Consider the following 27,895-nt stretch of genomic DNA (forward strand, 5'->3'; position numbering starts at 1 on the left):
TTCCAAAAATTAAATAGATCTAAATTTCAAGTGGACCACACCACTGGAAAGAGTGGTTAATGACCATTAAAGGCTTTTTGTGGGTCAAAAAAGTTTTAGATCATGTACATTTTTTAAATTTTCCTTTTCCCAGTTATTTTTGACCTTATAAATGGTTTGGATGAAAATTAAACATTAATCTAAGAATTACAGTAGGCCGTAGAAAGGTTTTAATGGTGTTTGTTCAATCTCCACTTTTTCCTGTGGAGTGGTCCATCTACGATTTGGACCTAGTTAATTTTTTTGAACAGATACTAAAATGAGATGGAAAAAGCGGATGGACGGCATGGATATACAACAAATCATTAAGGTGGGCCCCACGGTAAGGGCTACACCTACTAAGATGTCACCGGGGTAACACCTAATCCGCTCCATCGATTGCTTGACCAGAAAATTCAACAGTATGCGCACGCATGCATACAGTGCGTACATATGCATGCATGAATTTGGATGCAGCTCCGTATTACCCTTGAACGGGGATTGCATCCCCACCCCCGCGCGTCCCTGGCCACGAATGGGCAGTTCTGTCGGTGGGCCCACCGTGATGTATCCGTATATCCACACCGTATATCCCTTTTCTCACATCATTATAAGGTATGTGCACAAAAATAAGGTAGATCCAACGCTCAAGTAGACCACACCAAATAATAAGCTGGGTTGCATTAAAATGCATAAAGCATTAAATGCAGCAGTCATATTTGGTGTGGTCCACTAGAGCATTTGATCTGCCTCATTTTTAGGTATATACTTTAAAATGATCTGACAGAAGGTATGAACGGTGTAGATAAACCCACAGGAGTGCCCGTTCGTGGCTAGAGACGGCGACGCAATCCGCGTCCATTACCCGTAGGTCCCTTACCCACCCAATCATTGATCGGTTTTGATAATAAAACCCTAGTTATGGCTATTGAACGGACCTGATTTTCCAGCCAAGTGACCATCTGAAGAGCGGCGCTATCTTTGACACGTTTGGCGCATTGGCACGTGTGGAGAGTAGGACAACTCGTCTCCTCTCTATCAAGAAACTCAAACCTCACCTCGTCTTTCCCCTCTGTCACCTATCCATCCCTCCCTCTCGAGAAAACGAGGGAGAAGAGAAGGGGAAAAAATCAAAAAAAGAAAAAGAAAAAGCAAAAAACTCCATTTTTTCTACTTTCATTCATCAAACCACTCCCACTCCTACCTTTTCATTACCTCATCAGGCCCAATTCTCACAACCAAAAATTACAAAAATCCCCCTGAAATTCTACACACAAAAACCCCTTTCTTCCAAAACAAGAACAAATAAGTACAACGAAAATGTCCGCACGCACCATCTTTCAATCTGCTCAGGTTACGACCATCGCATCTCCCCCACTTTTTCCCCCTCTTAAAACCCCTACCGGCATCCGTCTTCCGGAACGTTCCAGAAGGTTCCGGAAGGCTCGAGCGATCAGAGCCTCGTTGGGCCCTTTGGTAGAATCAGACCCTAGGGATGCCCTAGAGCGCTGCTTCAACGCCTCTCCTGACCCCGGGCCCGGCCCGGCATCGTCATTGCCGTCGGCTTCTGGTTCCACCATGTTTGCGCCCGTCATGAAGGGAGGGAAGTATGGTGCTTTTGGGGCGGTGACACTCGAGAAGTCGAAGCTTGACCTGTCACAGAAGACGTCCAGTTCGAGCCCTGAGGTAGGACCCGCTTGATCGTATGGTTTCAGATTGAATTTTGATTTCTTCTGCTAGGCAACTTTAGGGTTTTATGTGAATAGTGGAAATGGAATGATGGGTTTGATTGATGCTTTTGTATGTTGGATTTGTTACTTTTGGGACATATGCAATTGTCAGTTGAGGGTATGTTTGGATGCACTATTGAATTGGATTGCAATTATTAGACTATGATGTGGAAAAGACCAAATTGTGATTTCCTAGTGCAACTGGAAGCACCGGGAGGCCACTATATGGTAATAAATCCATCTAGCAAGCTAAGATCAATCTCAACACATGCTAGGGTATGAATATTTTCCCAAAAGAGAAGAAAACTCTTAATTCTTAAAACGTCATCATAAGGCAGTGTTTGGTAGATGCCTAAAAGTGAGGTAATCTCATTTAGTTAACAGTGATTATGTATTGAGATCTCTAATACATAATCGATGTTAACTAAATTAGATGAATTCATTATGTGTTAGTGATCAAGATCCCTAATACATTATCACTGAACTAAAATGAGATGAACTCATTTTTAGGTGTCTACCAAACAGGGCCTAAGACTACACCAACAAGATTAAACAAAAAACCTCAAAGTTTCTGAGGACAAAACACATTCAGCTACCAAATAATGCAATCAGAAGCACTAGGATGCAATTAGATGGTAAAAGAACTATGGAAACACATGCCCTTCAATGCAACACATGCAAGAGAATTAATATTCTCTCAAAAGACAGAAAAATAAAATTTCTATTATCAAAACCAGCATCATAAGACTAGACTGCCAACACGACTTATTTAATTGCTGAGAAAGAAAACCCTAATACTAACGAAAAGACTGAAATACCCTCTTGCTTATTTTACTTGGCTTCAAGTAGGGGCATCTTGGTCATTACAAGGCTTAAAGGGAAAAAAAAAAAAAAAACACTAGTACTTGAGCTATTATGTGGTGACCATGAGGTCCCACTTGTGTGCTCATGTGGGTCCACATGTGGCACATATGGGACCTAAATGTGTGATCGAGTCAACCTACACTTGGTTCCATAATTTCCTTTCCTAGCATTCATGTTGAGAGTCTAGGCTCCACGTTACAATTATGTTACTTTCAAGTTGGACTTGAAAGAAATATATCCACAATTTAAGGGCTAGCATATCCACAATTTGAGGGCTCTTTCCTTATTACGGACACTAGGAGATGTTATTTCTCATCATTTGCTCTTGATTATGCTGAGCGCTCATGATTCAATTCGATTGTCCAAATGCAGTTTGAGGGGTTTTTGCTCCAAATTGAAATTACACTGCTTTGAGGTCTGATTGAAAGAATTGCAACTGCAATTTGAGGGCTACTTCCTGATTAGGGATACTGGGAAAAGGCCCTTCCCTTCTAAAAATCCTCATTTTTTTGTCTCTTTTGAGGGAGGGAGGACATTTGGGGATTTTGATATTCAAAAACCCAAAATGAAAGAGTTTTTATTTATTTATTTATTTATTATTATTATTTTTAAATGAACGATAAATGAAGGAGTCAAAAGGATCTTTTTCATCATTTCAGCATAATCAAATGCTGCCTTTTCTCCTTAGATGAGCTGGTAGATATAGTGTAGTGTGTGTGAGTGATCCAAGGTTCAAGCCCTGGTAGCATTGCCTTTAAAAAAAAATGCTACTTTTTCCAAGATGATTTAGAAAGAACATAAATTATTGAAGGGTTCTTATTTGTTCTAAGGTAAATTTCTTGAAAGACAAAAATAAAGTAAAAGCAGGAATCCTTTAACACTATCACGATATGTTACTGTATGCAAGTTCCCAATTGCCAATATCATGATATGTATATGTTACGTATTTGGTGGAAAATGGATGATTGAGTTTTTAATTTCTTTATATTTTTTCAGATTTTTTATTATTTTTTATTATTTTATTTTTGTTTATTTTTTTACTTTTTAAGAAAGTTAGAAAAATCCTATGATTGAGATTATGATTTGTGATTCGATACAAATCTACCCCTATTACGATTTGCGATACAATAACGATTTTGACAACATTGTTTGTATGTTCTACCCCAAATAGCTGGGACAAGGCTATGATGATAATGAAGATGAATAACGACTATTCTAAATGAATGCTACTGTATGTTTAGGTCCAAAACTGTGTGCTTTCGAGTTGTTGGAGACGATATTATGCTGCCATCGATATTCATTCTTCTATTTCAAGTTATTCACTTTTACCTGGATTGTTCTATTTCAATGTCTATTTCCTAACTTCAACAAAACAGTCATTTGTGTTGTTCGGCGGGCCGTTTCCCAACATTTTTTGTTGGTCTCCCTTTATGCATAGGATCGCCCCCAAAGTCTCTTTGGGACAAGGTGATCAATAGATTTGGGTCATATCTTGCTAGATGGAAGTGTAGATACTTATCATTGGGTGGCCGGTTAACTCTCATCAAGGCAGCATTATCAAATCTTCCCCTCTATTACATGTCTTTATTCAAATGTTCGTCTTCGATCTTGACTATTCTAGAAAAACTTAGACAGGACTTTTTGTGGCACGGAAAAGATAAGAAAAAGTTTCATTTGGTGAGTTGGAAGGAGGTGTGTAAGCATATTGATCTAGGTGGGGCAGGTATAAAAGATCTCAAAACTATGAATCAGGCTCTCCTAGGTAAATGGACATGGAGACTTGGTACAAAAAGTGGCTCTCTTTGGAACAATCTAGTCAAAAGCAAATACGGTGCCTCGGAAGGGGGATGGTGGACAAAGGACTTCCTATTATAAAGCTTCAGCGCTTTGGAAAGGTATTCTTTCGGTGAAAGAGGAGGTTCTACAAGGTTCTCATATTGCAATAGGTAATGGTAATCACACCCATTTCTGGGACAATACTTCGGTGGGAGAGGAGGCCCTTAGAGTTGCATTCCTACATATTTATAGCCTTGCCGCTAATAAGACCGTTTCCGTGGAGGGGTCTTATTTAGTTGTGGGAGGAGTAGTGGTGTAGAATCCAAAGTGCAGACGTAATCTTCAAGATTGGGAGATAGAAGAATTTGTAGAGCTTTTGAGTCGTGTATCCAAAACAGCAACTTGGATCTTTCTAGCTCCGATAGGCTATTCTGGAGTTCCAACAAATCAGGGATTTTTTTCGGTAAAATCATTATACAATATCCTTTCCAGCTATTCCCCGTTAAAGGAAGAGGCCTCGTCTTCTCATGTCAGGAAATTTCAAGCTCCCCCGAAGATTTCAGCTTTTGGTTGGTTGGTGGGTAAAAACAGGGTGCTCATAGTGGACAATTTGAGAAAAAAAGGAATGTGCATTACCAACATCTGTGTGTACTGCATGGATGATGAAGAAATGGTTGATCATCTTTTCATTCATTGCCCTTTCTCCTATCACATTTGGACCTATATTCTCTCTCGTTTCCACATGTCCTGCGTTTGTCCATAATCAACTGGTAGTTTTTTCCAAGCTTGGTATGGCTCTAGGTGCAGAAAGGCAGAAAGCTTTCTTCTATTATCTGGAAAATCTCTCTTCTAGCGATGTGGTGGGCAGTTTGGGAAGAAAGAAATGGAAGATGCTTTAATGGAACTTCTAAATCAGTTGATTGTATTGTGCAAAGGGTGATCTATCTTATAGCGGAATGGAGCTCCTCCGTTGTTAAATTGCAGAATTGTAATTTGTCTTTTTTGGGTTGTATCTAATCCGCTCCCTCAGCGGATTTCTTTCCCTTTGTTTTTCTCTTTTTTCTCTTCAATAAAGTTATCGTTACCTCTCAAAAAAAAAAAAAAAACAGTTATTTGTTAAAATATGAATGTTGAATGTTGCCTACCTTAGCACTAGGAGTGATTGTTTACTTGTAAATGCTTGCATGTTACTTTTATATCAAGGGCCAAGAATGGAGATTCTTACTCCATTTTCTGTAATCAATTTAATCTGGTTGTCCAAATTATAATTTGTCAGGCCATCATTAGGTATTCTTACTTGTAGTGTGTCATATGGTTGGAATTCAACTTAGCATTGCTGAAGTATACTCTCTTGTGGCAATTTTGTTGATGGCTGTATCACTGCTGGTATTTATCCTATGATACCTGGGTGCTGAAATAGCCCTGGAGTACTAGTATCTAGAGGATATGATTTGGACATGAGTATGGTATATTGTTCATGGATACAGCTGTAGCAGTAGCCTACTATTTCCGGAACTATTTAATAGATACTCTGTGGTATGATATCCAACACGCATATTATATCTTATATATGTATTATAGTGCAAATATACTATAAAGATATACAAATACAATAAGAGATGATAAAAAGATCGATTTCATGTATCTTACTATGCTTGGAGCCTTGGACTATTATTAGCTCTTAACAGTTATTCAAAAGTTCTCATCTTTAAGTGAAGACAAATTAATCTTCTAAGTGAAGACAAATTAATTTGGAGAGCTGAAAAGTCAGGTCTATTTTCGGTCATGTCTCTTTACAATATTTTGGTCAGTTCTCGCTCCCTTGAAGAAGAAATTTCCACAAGCCAGATTTGGCATTATTCGGCCCCTCCAAAGATATCTTGTTTTTGGGTGGTTGGTTGGTAAAAACAAAGTTCTCACGATGGACAACTTGAGGAAAAGAGGCATGATCCTTCCGAATATCCATATTTGCTGCATAGCGAATGAAGAGACGGTAGATCATTTGTTTATCCACTGTCCCTTCATCCATCAATTCTGGCCTCATATATTGGCCCCTTTTGGTATCAATTGGTCATTTCCCTCCTCTTCAGATCGGTTGCTAATGGCGTGGCATGGGGTCAATCTAGGTAAACAAAGAACCCCTATTTGGAGACTAGCTCTCCTGGCTACCTGGTGGGCAGTTTGGGAAGAAAGAAACAGAAGAATTTTCGGAAATGAGTCCAAGTCGAGCAAGTTTCTAGTTCGTAGAGTTAAACAATTGATCATAGATTGGGTTGTTAATGCAGATTCTCTTAAAGGTTGTAATGTTTTTTTCTTAGGAGCCTAGGTGGTCCGCTTCCTCAGCGGCCCCTCTCCTTTTGTTTTGTTTTTCTTCTTCTTTTAATGAAATCTTCGTAATCCTTAAAAAAAAGAAAAAAGTTCTCATCTTTAAAATAGTACGAATTATATTAGTTTTCACATGTATTGGAAGGACACCCATACCCATGTCCGTATCCAAGTTCATTGGGAAACTTCCGAGTTGCTCCAGTGTTTTCATATCTATTTCTGTTGTCCATATTTATATCAGGTATTTTTTTTTGGTATTTAACATGTCCTTTATTACCAGATAATTCCTGGATGTTAATTAGGCACTCTTTTAAACTGGCAATTGTGCTGTGAATCATTGGAACTCAATCCCTGCTACGGAGATCCACACAATTCAATCGAAGAGGTGGCTACTCATTAGATTAGCTGTTGGCCCACTTTGAGCATGTCCTAACCCAAAATTTAATCAGGTTCACTCATCAGGTGGGCCACGTGCACATTGAATGCAGACCATTGGTCATTTTTTGACTGTCCATTTTTCTCAGACACCTGTTCTACCTAATGAGTGGTTCAGCCTTTGGAAAGGCCATGTTCTTGATAGACCCACTAGATGAATGGTAGATTTCGGGCTGGTATTTGTGCTCCAAAGATCCCTTTCAATTGCCTTCACATCTATCACAACATTTCTCATTGTTGTTTGTATCAAGCTAAATATGGCATGGTCTTAATGGAGTAAATTATGCTATGCTATGGCATTTTAACATGAGAAAGCTTAGGATTTTATTTTATTTTTTTTTTTTTTTGGCATTCGTTAGCATTAATGAAATCAACTACAAGTTACTTCAATTAATTGATGAGTACTTGAAGCTATTGGACTTTGCTATTTTCACATTAGGTTTTCTTATTTGCCTCCAAGTTACTCTTGATGCTTGGGCTAATTGACTACACATTTTCAAATACTGCAGACTGCAGTTGGTGGAGGTGGTGGAGATATTGGAAAGAGAAATAGTCATGGTGGAGGTGATGGGGGTGATGATGACGGTGATGATGATGACTACTTTGGTGACTTTGAGGATGGAGATGAAGGGGACGAAGGTGGATTGTTTCGGAGGCGGCTTGTTCTTCAAGAGGTTGGCTAATCGTTTCTCTCTCTCTCTCTCTCAATGAAAGATTGGCAATATTTTTGAGTGGAAGTGGAATGTGCACTGATGATTTGTGGATTTGTTACCAGCTTTTCGATCGAAAATTTGTAGATGCAGTCCTGCAAGAGTGGTATAAGACCATGATGGATTTACCTGCTGGCCTCCGTCAAGCTTATGAAATGGTGAGGCCTTATTTGTATACTTTGTCTTGAATAAGGAAATCATCTGGAAAAGAATCCTGATTCTAAAACTGGAACTGCAGGGCTTGGTGAGCTCAGCTCAAATGGTAAGATTCCTAGCTATCAATGCTAGGCCAACTACTGAAAGGCTTATTTCTCGAGCTCTTCCTCAATCCTTATCTAGAGCTTTCATCGGCAGGTAAAATTTTAGTTTCTCAAATTTGTCTAATTTATGATGACATGTCAATGAATTTATATGCATATCCAATGGAATATTTGTCCAATAATATGGAGTTTGGTATCTTATGAGCCACAACTGTTGCTGCGCTTTATGTATGGGTAACATAAGTATGCATGTTACTCATACTGTATAAAGGGCGCTGAATATGTTGCTTATAAGAAAAAAGAGGCAGTGATACTCAGTTCACGCCTTAAATGTCATTTTTAATGAGTTCATAAATATTCAAATCTATTTTATTTTGGTATGGAAGTTGAGGCCTTGATAAAATTTGTGGCAGAATTTTCACACTGGCTGCCAGCCTATCGTAACCATTCTCCTTTATGTGGGGCTTGGGACCACCAATGGGAGCACAAAACTCCCACGAACCTGAGGACCTATGGTTTAACTGAGGATATGGTCCATGATAGAGCGGAATTGTGAAATGGGATTCATGTAGCTGACCCCAACTAGTTTGGATAAGGCTTAGATTGATGATGATGATCATCATCATGTTTGGGTTTGAAAGCAAATGGAGGTTGATTAGGGAGTGCACCTCTTCAGCCTATTTTTCCATTTTGTTTAATGGCTCCCCGGTTGGCTGTTTCTTAAGCTCAATGATTGTCAAGGGCGTTACCCCCAATGATTGCAGCATCAATAATATTGGCAATAACATTGGTATTGCATGGTACCAATACGATACTGGGCTTTAGTTGAGAAACTTTCTAGTATTGGTCGATATATCGTAGTATTGGTCGATATATCGTAATGTATCACTACACATCATAATGTATCACTAGATATTGTAATGTATCGACTATACCTTAAGTGCCCTAGTCCCCTTTGTGAAAATATTAGAAAAATCGCCAAAAATCCCAAAAAATCTGTTTTTATTTTTCTTTCATTTCATTTAGAAGGAAATTTCGACTACTTTTTTATTGTTTGGAGAGGAATGGGGATTTGGGGGCGGAAATCAATATCAAAGAGTGCGGTACCAGAACCCAAATTGGTATTTTTTTACAAATTTGAACTGTTTTTTTTTTTTTTTTCTTTTCTTTTCTTATTTAAATCCCTTGGAATCAGTGGGACAAAGTTCATAATTCATGATTTTGCATGCTTTTATGCTCAATCAAAGGTTTTGACCTTTGTTTTCGAGTTTAGGGAAATTGGAAAATTTTTCCATTTCACCCATTTAACTTGCAACTAGAGGTTGAAAAAATCACATTAGACTTAAGTGCTTGGAAGTTGATTTATAGATTAACGGGACTTTTTATTTTTATTTTTAAAATGCGGTTAATTAAAAAATGTTAAAAATTAATTAAAAATAATTTTATTTGAAAACAATTAGATTGATCAGATGTTATGTACACCTAATATTTTGTATTTATGAGCATATACTAATCTTAACGTCGGCAACACTTGTTTATTTATTTTTAAGTTTTAATTACTTTTTAAATTATAAACAATAATTAAAAATATTTTTAAATAAATGCACCATATATTGTAGGACATATTTAGTGTCCATATTTAGTACATTGAATGTGCAAGTGATATGAATTATAGAAATATTAGTGATTTCTTTATTTATTATTTTATATAAACTGATTTTTAATATAGTTACATTATTTCTATCTGACAGCGCATAGTTTGTACCCTATACAGAGAAAACTTATTGCGTGTACTTCATTTTTGTAATCTTTTGAGTTCTAAGTGTGTAATGATGTCTTTTTTAACATCCCTTGAAGTTTCATTGAAAAATTGGACCAATTTCCTAATGTTTCCCAAAACACATCAAAACATTACATGATACATCCGATATTTCCTTTGCAATGCCTGATATATTTATGTATCCCAAGGGTGTGATATGTTCGTCAATACCTATCCTGAAAACATTGGTTACACCAAGGTGACCCCTTATCCCCCTTCTTTTGTTTACATTTGTGGCCGAGAGCCTAAGTTTATTGATGTCAAACGGCTATGGAGTTGGGGCTTGCAAGTGAGTTCAAGGTTGTGGATTAAGAGCTCTCAATCTCCCGTCTCCAATTTGCGGATGATATGCTTATCTTGTGCGAGGCTTTGTCTTTCCACCTATCCATGGTTAAAGGCATGCTTCGAAGCGGTATCAAGTTTTAGAGTGAATCGAGGAGAAGTGTTATTTTAGGGATCAAGATTTATGAAGATGTCATCAACTCTTTAGCAAGGGTTTTGGGTTGCAAGGTGTCAAGACTTTTGATAAAGTACCTGAAACCCAACGTTGATACTTTTTGGGACCATGTTGTAGAGAGAGTGGAAAGAAGGCTTGCTAAGTGGAAAATCTTATTTGGGTCCTTACTCTTGCTCGGGCGGTAGACTCTCAGGAGTTTCAACACCCGGTCAAGGGTTCGAGTACCCATAGGTGGTGAAATTCCACTAGCGTGAGTGTGTGGGGTGTGAAACAAGGTGTCCCGTATTGGTATCGGTTGGCGTAACGGTGACCTCCAAAACCGATACGGATACGGGGGCGTAACGGTGATACGGGGGTGTAACGGCCCGTAACGGCGCAAAATTTTTTTATTGAAAAAATATGAATTAAATCCGGAATATTCTAAGCATTCCAAATATGCATTCATTTATAAATTGGAACATGTTTATGGTGGTGTAACGGTCCACTCTTTGGTGAGAAGTTGTATTGGACTGTCTGATGAATTTATGAACCAGATAACCTGAATTTGACTACAAAATTCATATATTTAATTTTCTAAATGTCTACTATCAATGATAGATATATTAGAATGAATGTAATATGAAAAAATCTTACATTTAGGTGTTTGCAATTATTTTTTAGGGCCAAAATTTATGCGTAAATAGAAAAAAATATTTAAAAAAATAAATAAAATGGCACCCCAAATATGAAAAATGCACATTAACATGTTCTACTATGATTAACACATCATATGGCATCATTAAAACAGCAAAAGAATCATTAAAAAATGATTTTTCAAATTTTCAAAAAAATGGCCGAAATAAATGCGTAAATAGAAAAAAAATATAAAATGGAGCCCCAAATATGTAAAATGCACATTAACATGTTCTACTATGATTAACACATCATATGGCATCATTAAAACAGAAAAGAATCATTAAAAAATGATTTTTCGAATTTTCAAAAAAAGGGCCGAAATAAATGCGAAAATAGAAAACAATATAAAAATATATAACCTGGCACCCCAAATCTGTCAAATGCACATTAACATCTTCTACTATGATCAACACATCATACGGCATCATTAAAACAGCAAAAGAATCATTAAAAATGATTTTTCGAATTTTCAAAAAAAGGGCCAAAATAAATGCGTAAATAGAAAAAGATATAAAAAATATATAAAATGGCACCCCAAATCTGTAAAATGCACATTAACATGTTCTACTATGATTAACACATCATATGACATCATTAAAACAGCAAAAGAATCATTAAAAAATGATTTTTCAAATTTCAAAAAAGGGCCAAAATAAATGCGTAAATAGAAAAAAATATTTAAAAAATATAAAATGGCACCCCAAATCTGTAAAATGCACATTAACATGTTCTACTATGATTAACACATCAAATAGCATGATTAAAAAAGCAAAACAACCATTAAAAATTGATTTTTCGAATTTTAAAAAAGGGGCCAAAATTCATGCGTAAATAGAAAAAAATATAAAAAATATATAAAATGGCACCCCAAATCTGTAAAATGCACATTAACATGTTCTACCATGATTAACACATCATATGGCATAATTAAAACAACAAAACAATTATTAAAAATTGATTTTTCGAATTTTTTAAAAATTTCTGAAAAATGGTCCACCGAGCTTTGATTCAAAAAAATCCTTAATATAATTTGTTTTTATCTCAAATACCTAGCCAATGTTGGTCTAAATTATTAGTAGAATGAGTGATATACATTTTGTAAGAAAGAGTTTTCAAAAAAACAGCAAAAACAGAGCTTAAAATGAAAAAAAAGTTATCGTTACGGGCACTAGCGTGAGTGTGTTAAAAAAAAAAAAAAAGAAAAAAAAAAAAGAAGTGGAAAATCTTATCCACCACTTGGTAGAATAACTCTGATAAAATCCGTGGTATCAAATATTCTAGTCTATTATCTTTCTTCAAGATGCCGGCATGTGTGGCAAATAGAATTGAGAAGCTTCAAAAGAATATTTTGTGGGTCGGTAATGTAGAAGGGGTGCAAGTTCCGCATTGTTAATTGGAAGGATCTTCAAAAGCCAATCAAAAAAGGCGGGCTGGGTTTGGGGAAGTTGAGAGAAAAGAACTGGTCTCTCCTTGGGAAATGGTGGTGGAGGTTTGGGGAAGAACCGGAGGTCCTTTGGAGAGATGTGATTAGTCACAATATGGTTGCTCGGCTGTGGGGGGGTTGGTTTCGGGGAAATTTCTGAAGGAATGAAGGTTCCAAGCTATGGAAAGCAATACATTTGATTGGGAAAATCCCGGTCTTGAGAACATTTCCATTCTAGGAAAGTGGGCCGGCTATTTGTGAAAGGGACAACGATTGTGGTGGGATGTGGATCCTGGATTCATTTTTGGAAGGATGTGTGGATAAGTGAGGCTTTCTTGATGATTACTTATGCTGCTTTATTTTTTGCTAGCCTGAATAAAGAGGCATTGGTTAGTGAACTCTTTGAGGTGAATGAGGGTGTTATGGTGTGGAATGTGGGCTTGAGGTGTAATCTCTCTGAGGCTGAGTCAGAGGATTATGTTCCCCTTTCGGGAACTCTAGACACTATTAATCTGGACCCCTGGACTAAAGATCACAAGATATGGAAGTGGACATCAAGAGGTACGTTCTTTTCCATGTCTCCGATGGTGAAGTTGTGTGATAATGAGAGCACTCATCACCCTTGTGCTTTCATATGGAAGGTGTCCTTCCCACCCAAAGTACAGCTTTTCTCATGGGTTGCTGTGGCTAACAGAGTTCTTACAGTTGATAATTCAAAGAAAAGAAATATAGTGATTCCGAGTATGTACGTGTTGTGTAGGAATGCAAAAGAATCAGGGGACCACCTTTTTTTTTTCTATTCTTTTTCTTTTGCATTGCCCAGTACTCAATCAGTTTGGAATTACTTTTGGCACCTGTTCAAAATCCATTGGGTGGTGAACAGATCTGTGTATATGGTTATCGCTGGTTGGAAGAATGGCCCATATTCTAAGTTTGGCAACTCTATCTGGAAGTTAATCTCTTTTACAGTTCTTTGGAGTGCTTGGAATGAAAGCAGTGCTAGAATCTTCAAAGGCAAAGGATTGTCCCTGCGGGCCATCTCAAGATCGATTGTCTCTCTGGTGCAGGAATGGGCGGTGATACTGCCTGATTTTGTTGTCTCTCTCCAGCCTCACTTAATGGACAGTGGAAGTCGGTCATCTTTGGCTGATGTGGCCCTTGCTGTGCTCCTCATGTAGCTTGTCGCTTCCTCTTGTTTACTTTCTTTTTTTTATTTTTTGTGTTTGCTTTTGTGCTCTGCTGCCTCAATTTCGGCTGGGTGACAAGAGGGTCACCTTTTACCCGTATTTCCATAGGGCAGCATGTCTGTCTTCTTTCATTTCGCAATGAAATCAGTCACCTTTTCAAAAAGAAAAAGGATGATGATGAAGTCAAGGCTAACACTTTGTGATTTCAAAACAATACAGAATGCAGCAAGCATGATTCAGTGAGTGAGAAAACTTCGGAAATAAAACCAAAGCTTATTATGATTCACAACAGAGTGAAAGGGAAGTTCGACAAAGTTCAAGCCTGTAGCTAAATGGTAGACAGGTTGTGTTTTAACATTGAGGTCTCGGCTTTGAGTCCATCTTATCTGTAGAAAACAGAAAAAGAAAGAAGAAAAATGAAAAAAGGAAAAGAAGAAAGAGAAATTCGGTAAATCCCAAGAAGAACAAAGCACACTTTCTAGAAACCAGTTTGTGGTGTATCTTGCTGTCTGCATGAAATGCGAAGGGGCTTGTCTGCAAGAAGTGGGGAAGTGGCAGCTCTTATAGAAGTCTATGCTTTTCATACCCGTTTCGTTACCAATGCCTATACCTTTACCTAGGAAACAATATAACATAACTGAGCATTTTTCTAAGTATGATTTATTTATAACCTCTTGTACACTTCTTAAAGAACTAAAGGCAAGGATCTACTATGAGTTCTTCTTACCTTATTCTGGTGCAACTTCCATTATGTGCACAAGTGGGCCCACTGCCCACCCATGATCAGTTACCCCTTTGAATAGGAGTTTTCTGTAGATTGCATGTGGCCCCAAAATCCCTGCTATTGTGTGATCAAAGCCATCAGATTAAGGGCGTGCAAGGTAGGTGGTTAGAGCAAAAACAGTGTTGATGTCCATTACAAGCTCTTAACAAGATGTCTTTGATCATGGCTGAGTTTAGGATCATTTGCAATCCATGCTGTGTATTCCAGTGTTTCACCATGATATGGGTGTGCCACCTGATCCCCATGAGTAATTTCAAGAGATTGTTATGAACAACTCGTATGGGCTCATTGCTCAACCAATAAGGTCATTGATTCATCATTAATATTCAAGAGTTTTAGGAGTAGTGGTGCCAGAAAAAGTGCCAAAACAACTTCTGATGAGAGCTTCATAGCCGATTGTCGATTGTGTCAATTCAGTCTAAATTAAATTACTTGGAACCTCTTAGGTCATGTTTGGCTGCCACTAAATGAGTTCATCTCATTTTAGTTAAATATCAATTATGTATTAGATATTACAGTCTATATAAATAGTCGGTTATATTTTCAATCCCTACAAAAAGAAAGTTGGTCTCTAATACATAATTATGGTTAAATAAAATGAGATGAACTCAATTTTGAGGGGGAAATTAATAGGATAGTTATAAGATCAGCTATGCTTTATGGGACATAATGTTGGGCAGTTAAGGAACAACACGTTCATAGGATGAACATAACTGAAATGAGGATGTTGAGATGCATGAGTGGCAAGATGTGGATCCATTCGAGGTAACCTAGGAGTAGCACCAATAGGTAACAAGATGAGGGGAAGTAGACTTAAGATGGTTTGGCCATGTCCAATGGAGACCAAGAATTTCCCTGGTTAGGAGTGTGTTGGATCAACTCGAAGGCCCAAAAAGGATGTGGGAGGAGGTAGTAAAAAAAGACTTTGATGACCTATGGTTTAACTAATGATAAGGTCCTTGACAGAGTGGAATGGCAGAACAAGATTTGTATAGCTGACCTCAATTAGTCGGGACAAGGCTTAGATGATGATGATGACCCAAACAGTCCCTTAATATTTTCCTCACGATTGCCTATGTCTACGCTGAGTCCTTTAAGTCCACAGATTAAAAAATTGGCATCCTTTTTGTTCCATAGTCTCTCTCAGGCAGCACCTCAAGAATATAGTTCTAGGTATCCCATAACGGTAATGGTGGCTGTAACGGCAACCACATAACCGTTACGATACAGGTTGTGACAGCCATTACGGTTTTTTTTTTTTTTTTTGAAAAATATCTGTTTTTGCCCTATGATGGGCTGTTTTTCCTGTAACGGCCGTTTCAGCCATTTTGGTCCCGTAACGTGTAAGATTTACCACCATTACTGTTATGTAAAAGCTAACACCGTTACTGTTACGTAACTGTTTTGTCATACCATGATATAGTTGCACGAATCGTGAAGCAAAGTGGCAATAGATTCTAGTGCAAGAGCGGGGGAGCATATATATGAAAATGTTGTCAAGTATAGACAGCTAGGTGGCGAGACCTGGAGTGTGATTCTGAAGCGGGAGCAGCACTTTGTTAGATCGTTCATGCATATGAGGGGAAAATCCTATTTACCTTTATAGTCTTGTTGTCCTTTCGTTTTTCGTCTTTTTAATTATATCCCAGTTATCCTTTAAAAAAAAAAAAAATCCTATTTACCTTTATAGTCTCATTCAAAGGCCGACATGCATATCAAAATTGCTATGTTTCTGTTCTAATTTTTTCCCAAATGTATTCCAAAGAAACCCCAAGAATCTTGGGAATCGCACCTTTGGTCATCATCATCATTGTCGTCATCGTCTAAGCCTTTTTGAACTAATCAAGGTCAGCTACATGAATCCTTTTCCACTGTTCCACTCTGTCAAGGGCCACAACTTCAGTTAGACCATAGGTCAGCAAGTCTTCGGAAGTCACATTTCATATAGGTTGTGTGTGCAAGTGCCCACATGCGTGCATGTGTGGGAAACACAGTTATGTTGTGTGAACTTTTGGTGGTTCCGGATTTGGGCTTCCCAAAGTTTACAGCATTTCCGTAGTTAAGTCGTGCAATATAGATTAAATTCTTCCACTATACCCATCTCTACTTGAGTTTACATACCCATCCTTGGTTTGTACATCAAATGAAGCCCAGTCAATGGCATTACGTGTGTTACTCATACAAGGAAATTGGGTGCGCTTGATAACCAAGATATTATTGATGGCATCAGATACTTTTCCGTATTTAAGCTGTTGTATAGAACCTCATAACATCTAATTTAAAAACTGAACCTGATCCGTTGATAGCCTTGTGTGTTTAGATTCTTTTGATGCATGTGAATTCTGCAGAGTTCTATATTTCCTTACACTATAATTGAGTATTCGCTTATACAACCAAAAGCTTTGTGGGGGCCACAATGATCTGTGTGTGGCATCCTCTCCGACCATCAGTTGAGCCAGCTCGTTTGAAGATGTGAGCACAAAACTCAGGTTGATGCAAAGCTTTAAGCAGGCCAAACCACAGGAACGGTGTAAAATGAAATCATATGGTCGATGTAAACCACATGGGGGCATAGGACATTGTCTGTCTTCTTGATGTAAAATGAAATCATAATCTTGTCAGTTATTTTGATGGTGCCAATTCAATAAGAGTAATTAAAATGAAATCATGATCTTGTCATTTTCCATGCAGGATGCTTGCAGATCCATCATTCTTATATAAACTTCTTCTAGAACAGGCTGCTACAGTTGGTTGTTCTATTTGGTGGGAGTTTAAGAATCGCAAAGAAAGGTATTTGTTGTTTTCATTTGAAAAGGAGAGAGGGAAAATTCCATTTGGATGTGGTACTTGAGGATTGTGACATTAATCCAATTTTTCAGGATAAAGCAGGAATGGGATTTGGCACTAATTAATGTGCTGACAGTATCAGCCTGCAATGCTGTTATTGTTTGGTCACTTGCTCCATGTCGTTCATACGGGAATACATTTCAGTTTGACTTGCAAAATACCTTGCAGAAGCTTCCCAACAATATTTTCGAAAAGAGCTATCCTCTTCGAGAATTCGACTTGCAGAAAAGAATTCACTCATTCTTTTACAAGGCTGCAGAGCTTTGTATGATTGGATTAACTGCTGGAGCGGCCCAAGGTGCTTTGTCAAAAATTTCTGCCTCCAAGAAAGAGGGGAGGTATGCAACACATTACAGACACTTCCCTTTCATCTTGTTTATTCTGTTGCTATTCTGTTCAGTGAGTTGCACCGATATGCCGAAATAGATTTATACCTTGACTATCATTACATTTTCATGGCAGGGTATCAGTGACAATCCCAACCGTGAGTACCAATGCTCTTGGCTATGGGGCTTTCTTGGGACTTTATGCAAACCTGCGTTATCAGCTCTTGTGTGGCATTGATAGAGCAATCTTCAACCATTTTGATGTTCTTGGGGTGGTGTTATTTTTAAGCACAGCATTGAGGTAAGATGTTCTCCTACAGGAGCTATCATCCATATAAAATCCATTGCTTTAGCCATTCAAGTCCCAGCCCTTATATGCAATTTTCTATGATTAAACATTTTCACAAGGTTTTCTTATGCAAACTATTCTGCAATGTGTGGCTATGTGAAGTTTGATAGTATTGTGGAAACTTATAATACTCTATAATTATTCTGTGCTTTGTATATGCATGATATTTTTGTGAGTTTTCTAACTGGAACCTAGTGATAGGAGCTTTGTTATCAAGTTTTTAGTTGCAGGATTCTTTTACTCAGGTTCAGGCCAACTTCAAACTTCCACTTTGTACTTGCTCCCTCCCGTCTCCCCTGCTTCCTAGGATTTATGCTTGCTAACTTGTTGAAATATGCTTCCCTGCTCCAGCACCTGAAATATTTCTAAAATACTCTAAATACTTTCTGTCATTTCCAAAGTTTTAAAACATGGACTGGACCTCCCGTTTCTGTCATCAGTTTGGTCTAAACAAGTGCAGTTGGTGGTCTGACCAGTTTGATTATATTGCATAGCGTTAGTGTCTAAACTGGAGCAACTCAATTGATCCCACCCCTATCATACCACCCGCACATTGAAGGAAGTAGCGAACTGTATACCCCAGTTCCATACCAGGAAATGAAGCTGCCCATGATCCAGATTACCTTGGGTTCTTCTAATTTTTATTTATTTATTTATTTGTTTTATTATTATTATTATTTTATTTTATTTTATGCTCACACCCACACACACCACGATGGGTAATCGAACCCATGACCTGGTGTTGAAACTCTTGTGAGTCTACCACTAAGCCATGAATAAGGACCCAAACTACCTTGGGTTCTACTGTCTGGTTCAGTCTGGGTTTTAAAACATCATTTCAGTCATTGCATTTTGAGAGCATTCTGTATATGTTGAGGAACAGACCCATTGATTGTTTAGTGAGACATCTTTTCAGTATTATCATGTTTATGGTTTCAAAGTGACCTACCTGCATACTGCGATGGCATCTTTTTTGAAGATTTGGATTGTGTATACTGATCCATATAATAATTGTACTCACAATTCTTGTTGCGTTCTTGTTTCATGTTTTCATTTTACTGTCAATTTCTTTGTTGGCATGGTTGGCACTGCACCTATGTTATTTGTTATTTTAGGATATAAACTTGAACATGTCCTTTTGTGATTTCTTCAAATCTATCTTTGCCTGATGATATTGGGTAGATGAGAACTTAGTTGCATGATCCTTCTAACTTGGTGCCACTCCCACTTTAAATTGCACACCAGACTCCTGCTTCTTAGCTGTTTATACTAGTCTGAATTTTGAAACAGAAGCATTCCCACTTGCACACCTGAATCTCTTGTTGATTCACTTCATATTTCGTGCAACTATAGATGGGAAGTCTTTTAGGGTGATTGGAGATAGATGTCTGGTGAAGTTAGAATGTGTTTTGTGGTGATGTAAGTTACTGTTAGTTTTCCTTTTCCCCTTAAAGGTATTATGAGTTTTATGGTTACGGGTTAACATGAGAGTGCTAGAAATATAGTTTAGAAAGAAGTTTAGACTTGGGTGTTTGAGGGAAGAATCTGAGAAGAATATCTAATTCAACATGGGCAAAGTCATCTACTATTCTAAACTTACATCTATTTCTCATGGCTAAATCTGTCCCTCCCTACCTCCCTCCCTCCACAATACACTCCACTGTCATAGAGTGGCAGGATGCTTGCTAATGAAGGAAAATGAAGAGCCTTTTCATTATTATATTTGGCTAAAAGCTTCAGAGATTCAGACATTTGTTCTAAATGTCTTTGTATTTTGGACTTCTATGAATTAGGATATGGAAAAGATTTTGCTTTGTTCATCAACAAATCATTCAAATGCATATCAATATGTAGGCCCCCAAATTATTCAAAAGTACATGGAAGTGAACTGACTAAGAATATTTGAAATATGCATCAAATGGTCACTTCCTGGCTGATTTTAGGTGCTCCATTTTCAATGTGTGTATTTGCATGAATGACACAAACAGATTGGAATTCTTAAAAGATGTGTATGAAAGAGTGGAGTTTATGGTCAGGCCTTACTCCTTAAAATAGATGGCTTTCTATTGGTGCCGTGCAGCCATCCACACTTTCATGGCCTTGGATGATTTGTTTTCATGTGGCTGGCTTAGCTGTGTAAGGCAGAAGGCTTCTGTTTCATTTTCTGGTCCGATCTGGCCATATCACTAGGTGTAAAAATATATCTAGATAGATCAAGGAGAGCCCGTCAATTCATTAAAGGAAGCAGTTATTTACACCCACCTATTATAAAAGGGTTATTTGTCAAATAGGTTGGCTGCCAGCCTGCCATGGTACTAAAAAGCAGTTGCGTTTTAGCCGTATCTGCCGTTATGTGAAGGAAACAGTTGCCCCTGTAATGCAGTATGGAGGTGAATTGGTCCGTTACCCTAAATTTGAAATCTTTTGTTTTCAAATTTATTTATTTTTCTTTACTCCTTTTATTGGAGGAAACTTAGAAACCAATTTTAATCTAGATCTAGGCCTAATTTGAGGATCAAAACACTAAAGTTGAGTGAAATTCAATGAACAAAGCTGAGTGGACCATTATCGGAAACATTGGAAGAAGGGTATCACTTTTTTTCCATCATCTTTTATTGTATTAATTTGTAACAGGCTTTAATTTTCATATCACACTTGATTTGTGTTTGATTAGTTCAGTAGGTCAAGTTGACGTTCCCAAAGAAATAGCATTCTCATCAAAGAATGGCTCATTATGCCATCAAATACATGTCCAAAACAACTTAAAAAAAAAAAAATTAAAAAAAAAGAAAAAGAAAGAAAAGAAAATTAAAAAAGTACACACCTGAAAAAAAAAGAAAAAAAGTTACTGGGCTGTAGGCTGGCATGCCAGCTGATCCTGTTACATAATTCCCTATGAAAAAGGGACCAAAATTGTCTACAACACCTTTTGCATGCAGCAGGTACAACAACAGAGCTCTGTGGGCCCACCATCTCCTGTCCATCATATGTGCCCCTTGATTAAGCTTGATCCACCACTCTAGAAGGCCACACTACAGAGAGCAATGGGACACGAACCAAGGGTCTGTGTTTGGGGCCTACCATGATGTTTATAGTTATATTCCATCCAACCTCTTCATTCTAGCTCACCAGAAAGAACAGACGCTCCTAATAATCAGCTTGACCCAAACTGAGTTTTTGGATTGGTTTTAGGCATGTATTTTTAGGCATGTGAACATATTGGTTTTAGGCGTGTATTTTTTATCGTTCTCCATGGTGTAGCCCAACTGAGTTTTGGATCCAGCTGATTTTTGGGATGTATGGTGAACATGAGAAGTCTCGCCTTGTGGGTGGAGTGGACGCCACATGCACAACACGATGGGCCCCATAGAGCTCTGGTGTTTTACCTGCTGCATACAAGAGGCTTGTAGAGGATTCTGGTACTTAAAAATCTATGCAAGCATGCAAATGGTAAAGGTGAAGGTAGACATCCATCAATGTGGTGTCCAGTGCGCGGTTTTATCATACAAAAGACCAATGTTGCAATCTGCCTGTCTATTTATTTTGAGATTTTTAACCCTCATCTATTAGACAATAATGTAACCAATCATTTTCATGGGTTCGTGTAGGGTCCTGAACATTCAAATTGGTGAGACATCGAGACTTGCATGGCTTGGGGTGGAGGCAGATCCACTTGTTCAATCTGATCTCTTGAGTAAAGCTTATAACAGACAATCAGAGGCAGTTGATAAGTCATCTTCCAACTGGTTCATCTCCAAGAATACCATCGTCTCAGGGCTTGGGCTCCTTGGCATCAAGCAGGGTGCAGCAGATCCAGCTGCGTCTCCCAAGGCACGGAAGAAGAGGGTCATAAGGAAGAAGGTGACAGCAAGTTCGGCGTAATGGTATTGCATTCTTTGCCGTCACGAATCAATTTTGCAGCCAAGGAGAATCGGACGGTCATGATTTGTAAGCGAGGCAAGTGTTGCCGGTGATTTTCCACTCTGCGGTTACAGGAGAGATGCGGTGGGAGCTTGTGTGGCGCGCTTGACAGAGAGCAATGTAGAGATCTGAGAGATTTCCCAAGACATTTCTCGATTGTTTTGCCATAGTAGGGAGGTAAACAGTTGATATTTTGATTCTGAAATGGTACGTTTGAAGGTTAATAAGGGATAATTGCAACTCCATTTCTTCTAATTATTTAGAGTTACGGTTAATTGGAGGTAGTCATTTCCTATATTTATTCAAGAGGTAGGGTTAATTGCACCTAGCTCCCCGCAGTTATTTGACAATTATACTCACCTCATCCCACCTCTCTGTCCTGGATTATTGCAAGCACCTCCCCCTCTGTAGACGCATTAGAGTAATCTGTATCAAATGAAAAAAAGAAAAGAAAAAGGCACCCTCATCTGAGGAGTTCGTTTTGGGGGAACCTTTTAAGAGCCATTGTCCAAATACCAAACCATATTTCTTTGCAAATTTCGATGTTGAGCCCAGGACACGTTGGTTAGTGTCTGTTCAAACAAAAGGGTTGGTCTATCTATCCAATCACCATCTCTGCATGAACACAGCCATCGGATTCAGGGTATGCAATGCAATGTGTCTGGCCCAGAGTTTGTAGTGGACTTTTGAGGGTGTCAAATCAGAGATGTTTTCCAAGTGGCCCGTCTGTGGTGGGACATTCTAGTTGAGGCCGTGAGCGGCTAAAATTATCACCGTTCATGCAGATCAACTACCTAATTGATGCACACCAGTTTCCAATCCCAAAGATATGTAGGGTCCATTGAGGCATCCATGCAGGCTGAGTCTAAAAAATAAGGTAAATCCACACCACAAGAAATAGTGGGAATTTATCACCTACCTGGGGCCTGTGGAAGTTTTGGATTAGGCAGGTCTGCCGGTTTTATGGCATGTAAACGGCACGGTCAGCCGAAAGAAGGCTTCAATGGTGGGCATTTCCATCTCCACCATTTCCTATGGTGTGGCCCACTCGACTCTCGGATTTGCCTCATTTTTGGGCTCCCATAAAGATTAAAGGGAGTGGATAAGTGGATTGCGTGTGAACTGGCATAGGGAGATTCCTGTGCCTGGTACTGTGTGGGGCCCACAGAGATGTGTGTGACAAATCCACTCCGTCGATCTGTTTTGAAAGACCACAATAGGTAAGGATTCTAAAAATCAGGCAGATAGAAAACTCATGTGGGCCATACCACACAAAACGGTGGGGGTTGAATGCTACAGGGTGAAAGAAGTTTTGTATCAGGATGATATTTGTTTCTACAGTTTATCTAAGTGGTAGTAACCCTATGAACGGTTTGGATGGCATATAAAAATCATAGCCAGCTCTAGGAATGTCTCAACGGTAGACGTTCCTATTTCCACTGTTTCATTGGTGTGACCCACCTGATTTTTGAATCTGTCAGATTTTTAAAATCCTGTCTCACTGTAGTCTTTCAAAACAAATGGACGGAGTGGATTTCTCATAAACATCGATGTGGCCCCACATAGCCCCAGGCACAAGTATATTTGGGCACCGAGGTCACATGTAAATTAGAGGTGGGCACCGAGTCGGGTCGGACCGACTGAACTCGATCCGAGACCGAGTCCGGGTCCTTTGACTCAATCCAATCCGTCGCATTGCTGGCATGATCCGAACCGAGTCCAACTCGGTCAAGGAAACCGAGTCGGATCAAGTTGGGTACGATCCGGATCAAATCCTCCGTTTCAATGGTAGACGTTCAACCCTCACTGCTTTTTGCAGTGTGGTCTATTTGATCTTTTGATTTGTCTTATTTTTTGGCTCAACCCTAAGACGAGCCCGCCAAATGGATGGACGGTTTAGATATAACACATACCTCATGATGGGACCCACAGGCTTGCATACATAAATACACCAACTGGCATGGTGCATGGTACACCTGCCGGTCTGCTTACGAACACCTGCTAGAGGGGTTATGGTTACCCTCCCATTAAAACATCATAATCATTTTTTAGGCCCACCGAGGTGTGGTTCACAAATCCAGACCATCTATTATGTGTGTCCCACTTGGATGAGGGGTCAGACCAAGTTTCAGATGCATCCAAATTTTAGGTGGGCCCCACCAAGTTCTTTTATATGTTTTAGTAATGTCTTCACATGATTTTAGATGGTATGGCCCACTTGAGTTCCATATACGGTTGATTTTTAGGATATCCCATAATTTAAAGGGGACCCATCAAATGCACGATGTTGATTTTCGACACACATCACTGTGGGGGCCACATAGCTCGACCTCATGGGAAGTTCCCATAAGCTAGACAGCATAGAACCTTTTCCCCTTGCTCTGTGTCAAAGCTCGATGCTCGATGCACCTCGAGCCTTGAGCACAGCAGAGGGATTGGCTACTCCTTCCACCAGCTAATGGCTGATAGTCAGTGCTCTACAGACCCCAGCATCTTGTCTTTATTTCATCCATGATGTACATCTATTTTTCTAGATCATTTTATGATATTAAACTAAAAATGAGGTATATCACAATCTTAAGTGGACAACATTACAGTAAATAGTGTTGAATGAACATTGTGCGGATCGGATCCATTTGGATCGGATCAAATCGGATCCATTTGGATCGGATCGGTCCAGATTGACCACTGATCCGAACTCGATCCGATTTACGATCAGATCTAAGTGGTCCTACTCGATTCACATCGATCTAGGCCTTCGGTTCGGTTCGGATCGGGTCAGATCCACCAGATCCGGTCAGATTCTGCCTAGCTCTACATGTAATCTAGTTTCAAAGAAATTCAGGTTATAAGAACTCTTTGGGGGCAGATTGCATACTATCCCGAGTAGGACCTAAGTGGAGATGAACAGTCCCATCGGGGGTTCTATGTGGCCCACCGTGATATTTGTGTAACGCTATAAAATCTGGCGCTTGAGTATGGAGACTTGGATCCTGAGTTCAAAGGTGTTAATACTATGATAACCGAGTGCGTTGACATTAACTCTGACAATGCCCTGGTTTTCGTTGCTTGTAACGTTACGTAAACCCGAGTGTCGCCTAGGGATGTCACACGTGAGATATTTTCCACATGTATACATAGATTAACATTCATCTCATAAACATGATATAAATAAGAGTAACGCATATCAATACAATATATAATTAGAGATAAGTAAGTAGAACTAAACTATAAAATTAGCAGGACAAAATCTAAATAAAAGCATGCAAATCCAAAATGGTGTCCGTAAGGACCACCACAAACCATAAAACATTCCAATGTATGAGATTTATAAAATCATAAAAATTTTGAATTCGAATCATGAGTGACGAACTCAGTGAGAAATCTCTCAATTATAACACAATGACATATTAATCAAGTATAGTTTTAGAAAGTAAAACATGCAACACAATAACTACTACAATACAATCTTGTTTAAATGCATGAATGCACATTAACCTAGGGATGAACATCCAGCTGGTTTTTAGGAGTAGCTATCAGCAAAAATAACTTTAGGTACGTGCCTTATCAATGACTACCCACCCACAATAATGGTAGCAAGAAACCAGCAAAAGTAAACTGAGTAGTGCTACCACAATATCTAGTTCAAAAATAAAAGTGGCTAGCCGCCAGCGAAAATAAACTGAGTGCATGCTCACAACGACTAACACACCAGAAAGGATCATTCAAACAGTGGACTAAGAACCAATGAAAACACTTTCAAGTATATGTTACAATAGTATTTAGCCACCCAATAATGCCAACGTGCTATGTATGTATGATTTTTCCAACATTTATTAATCCGTTTGCAAACAAACTATTCAAACAAAACCTCTATGACTAGTGGCTAACCTTGATCCGATAAGTAGACATTACCATCACTAAATTATATAAGCATAATTTCACTAAATGGATTCATCTCGATAAAAGTCAACAAGGCACTGACAAAGCCAACTATGCACAAACAAAGCCAACTGGGCGCAAAGTCCATGTAGGGATACAACCAAAGTGATCTCACCCAATAAAGCCAACACAGGTCACCATAAATTTACAGATAGTAAGTTTACAACCGATTCTATTTAACTCACTCATACGATGGCTAGTAGTCCGAGGTGTAAATCCAATGATATGTTACAACCATTCAAATCAAATATAATATATATTAGGGCATAATAATTCATGTCCACATGCATCTCACAAGGTAAGGATTATATTCAAGTGATTGAACATTTTAAGGAGTGCACATGTGTGAGTGAACCAAAGAAAAAGAGTTAAACACATTATGTGTTTTAGTACAAACTTCCAGAATTAAGGATTATTACAAATAATCCTAACTTTACACATGTAACATATATCATAAGAGTTATCACATGGTTTATGGGTTAATTAATATAATTATCAAATATTGATATTATCACAAGACTAAAGATGCCGCAAGAAAGCTTAAAGGGTAGATCTCACCTTAGAATTAGAATATCTTGGTTTTGATGCAACTGTTGGTTCTGATGCGGCTTAAGTGTAAGGAATTTGGGGAAAAAACTTCAAACCCTGAATTAACAGAAAATCCATCATTAATAAATTAGATTATATCCTAATTAAACTTCCAACAAAGATTTAGGGGTTTACTTGACTCCATTCAAACGATCCCCAAATTAATTCAATGGAAGGGACTCGAGCTCGGCATGAAACCAAAGCTCACACAAAGCTGCACTTGATTATGACTCCCATATGAGAATAAGCCGCCACTAATTACTTGCGGGGACTTCAAAGCCTAACATAAATAAATCCTAAGGTCAAGGTTTCCAAGATTCCGATAGACAAGAAAGATTTCTCACCCTAATAACTCAAGTTGCTAAAAGTTGGGGAAAACAACATACATGCATGGCTAAAGGAGCTCCTACCTGACTAGCTAAAGGTTATCCAGCCCATGATTGAAGGTTTTCCGCCGGGGAAGATGCGGGATAGCTCGCACAGTCCATGTGTGATGGGGAGTGACCCAGAGCGGCGATCCGCTCTCGATCTTTCTTGATCTAGCTCTCTCTCTCTCTCTCTCTCTCTCTCTCTCTCTCTCTCTCTCTCTCAAACCTAAGAAATGAAAGAAAAGAAAAAAATAGGCTTTTATAATCTTGATTAAAATTTTAGTGGTTTGCAAGTGTATTAAAATTCGAAGACTATTCATTGGACCGACAGAACATGCATTTCTTAAGTTTTTAAGCTATACAGTTCGATTAGACCGATAAGGTTGTAATTCAAACTTACAGAGTATGCCTTCCTCTTATAAATGAGATCTTCCACTATTTTAAGGCCTCATGATTCTAACCTATATACTCTATGCTTTGTTTGCTCAAATTGAGCATTCATACTAGCGCATCGTGGTGTGAATTTTATCCAGTCACGCGACAAGGCCTAAAGGATCGGGGATCCGATGACCCAGGTCCCGCAGGTGCTATAGTATAGTTTGATCTATTGAGGTACGTAGTCTAACTGAATCATGGGTTTCTAGGTTTAAGTTCTACCTCATGATCCCTAAGTCTTCAAGCATATGGGCATATAGGCATGCGCGATTACCTACTTTAATTAAAAAATTTACTGGTAACACCCATAGACATCCAATACAAGAATATTGGAGGGCCGGGATATTACAATTTGTGTCTTATTCAAGTCGTCCAACAGTTTTGAAAGATCCTTCTAGGGCATGAGCCGCAAAAGGAGGCATATCTAAGGCTCAAGTGGAAACCTTCCTATGGCCCACCGTGATGTTTATTTCTCATCCAACTCGTTCACAATATTACATAAGCTTGGATCCCGGAAGGGAAAGCATAAGTATCAGCTTGATCTAAAATTTTTGTGACCCCCAATATAAGTATCAACTTGATCCTCACTATTTCTAGTGGTGTGGTCCACTTGAGTGTATGATATGCAACATTTTTGGGATAATCGGCTAAAATGA

The 27,895-nt window shown here is 38.6% G+C and overlaps 1 protein-coding gene across 1 annotated transcript; it reads left to right on the forward strand.

Moving 5' to 3' along the window:
- The first annotated feature begins 1,072 nt into the window (after positions 1-1,072).
- On the forward strand, positions 1,073-22,149 carry LOC131223040 (protein RETICULATA-RELATED 1, chloroplastic). The gene is made up of 8 exons (XM_058218321.1): positions 1,073-1,704; positions 7,658-7,822; positions 7,924-8,016; positions 8,097-8,212; positions 17,155-17,253; positions 17,343-17,648; positions 17,773-17,937; positions 21,594-22,149. The coding sequence occupies exons 1-8, from the start codon at positions 1,339-1,341 to the stop codon at positions 21,865-21,867; spliced, it is 1,584 nt and encodes a 527-aa protein (XP_058074304.1). The 5' UTR covers positions 1,073-1,338; the 3' UTR covers positions 21,868-22,149.
- Positions 22,150-27,895: the final 5,746 nt, after the last annotated feature.

The sequence above is a fragment of the Magnolia sinica genome, chromosome 13 (assembly GCF_029962835.1).
Source record: "Magnolia sinica isolate HGM2019 chromosome 13, MsV1, whole genome shotgun sequence".
NCBI lineage: Eukaryota > Viridiplantae > Streptophyta > Magnoliopsida > Magnoliales > Magnoliaceae > Magnolia > Magnolia sinica.

What these genes read in the sequence shown, in the direction of transcription:
- LOC131223040 (XM_058218321.1), top strand. Translation starts at nt 1,339, where the DNA reads ATGTCCGCACGCACCATCTTTCAATCTGCTCAGGTTACGACCATCGCA. An exon ending in CGTCCAGTTCGAGCCCTGAG is followed by an intron (nt 1,705 to 7,657) that starts GTAGGACCCGCT and finishes CAAATACTGCAG; the next exon opens with ACTGCAGTTGGTGGAGGTGG. An exon ending in TTTAAGAATCGCAAAGAAAG is followed by an intron (nt 17,254 to 17,342) that starts GTATTTGTTGTT and finishes CCAATTTTTCAG; the next exon opens with GATAAAGCAGGAATGGGATT.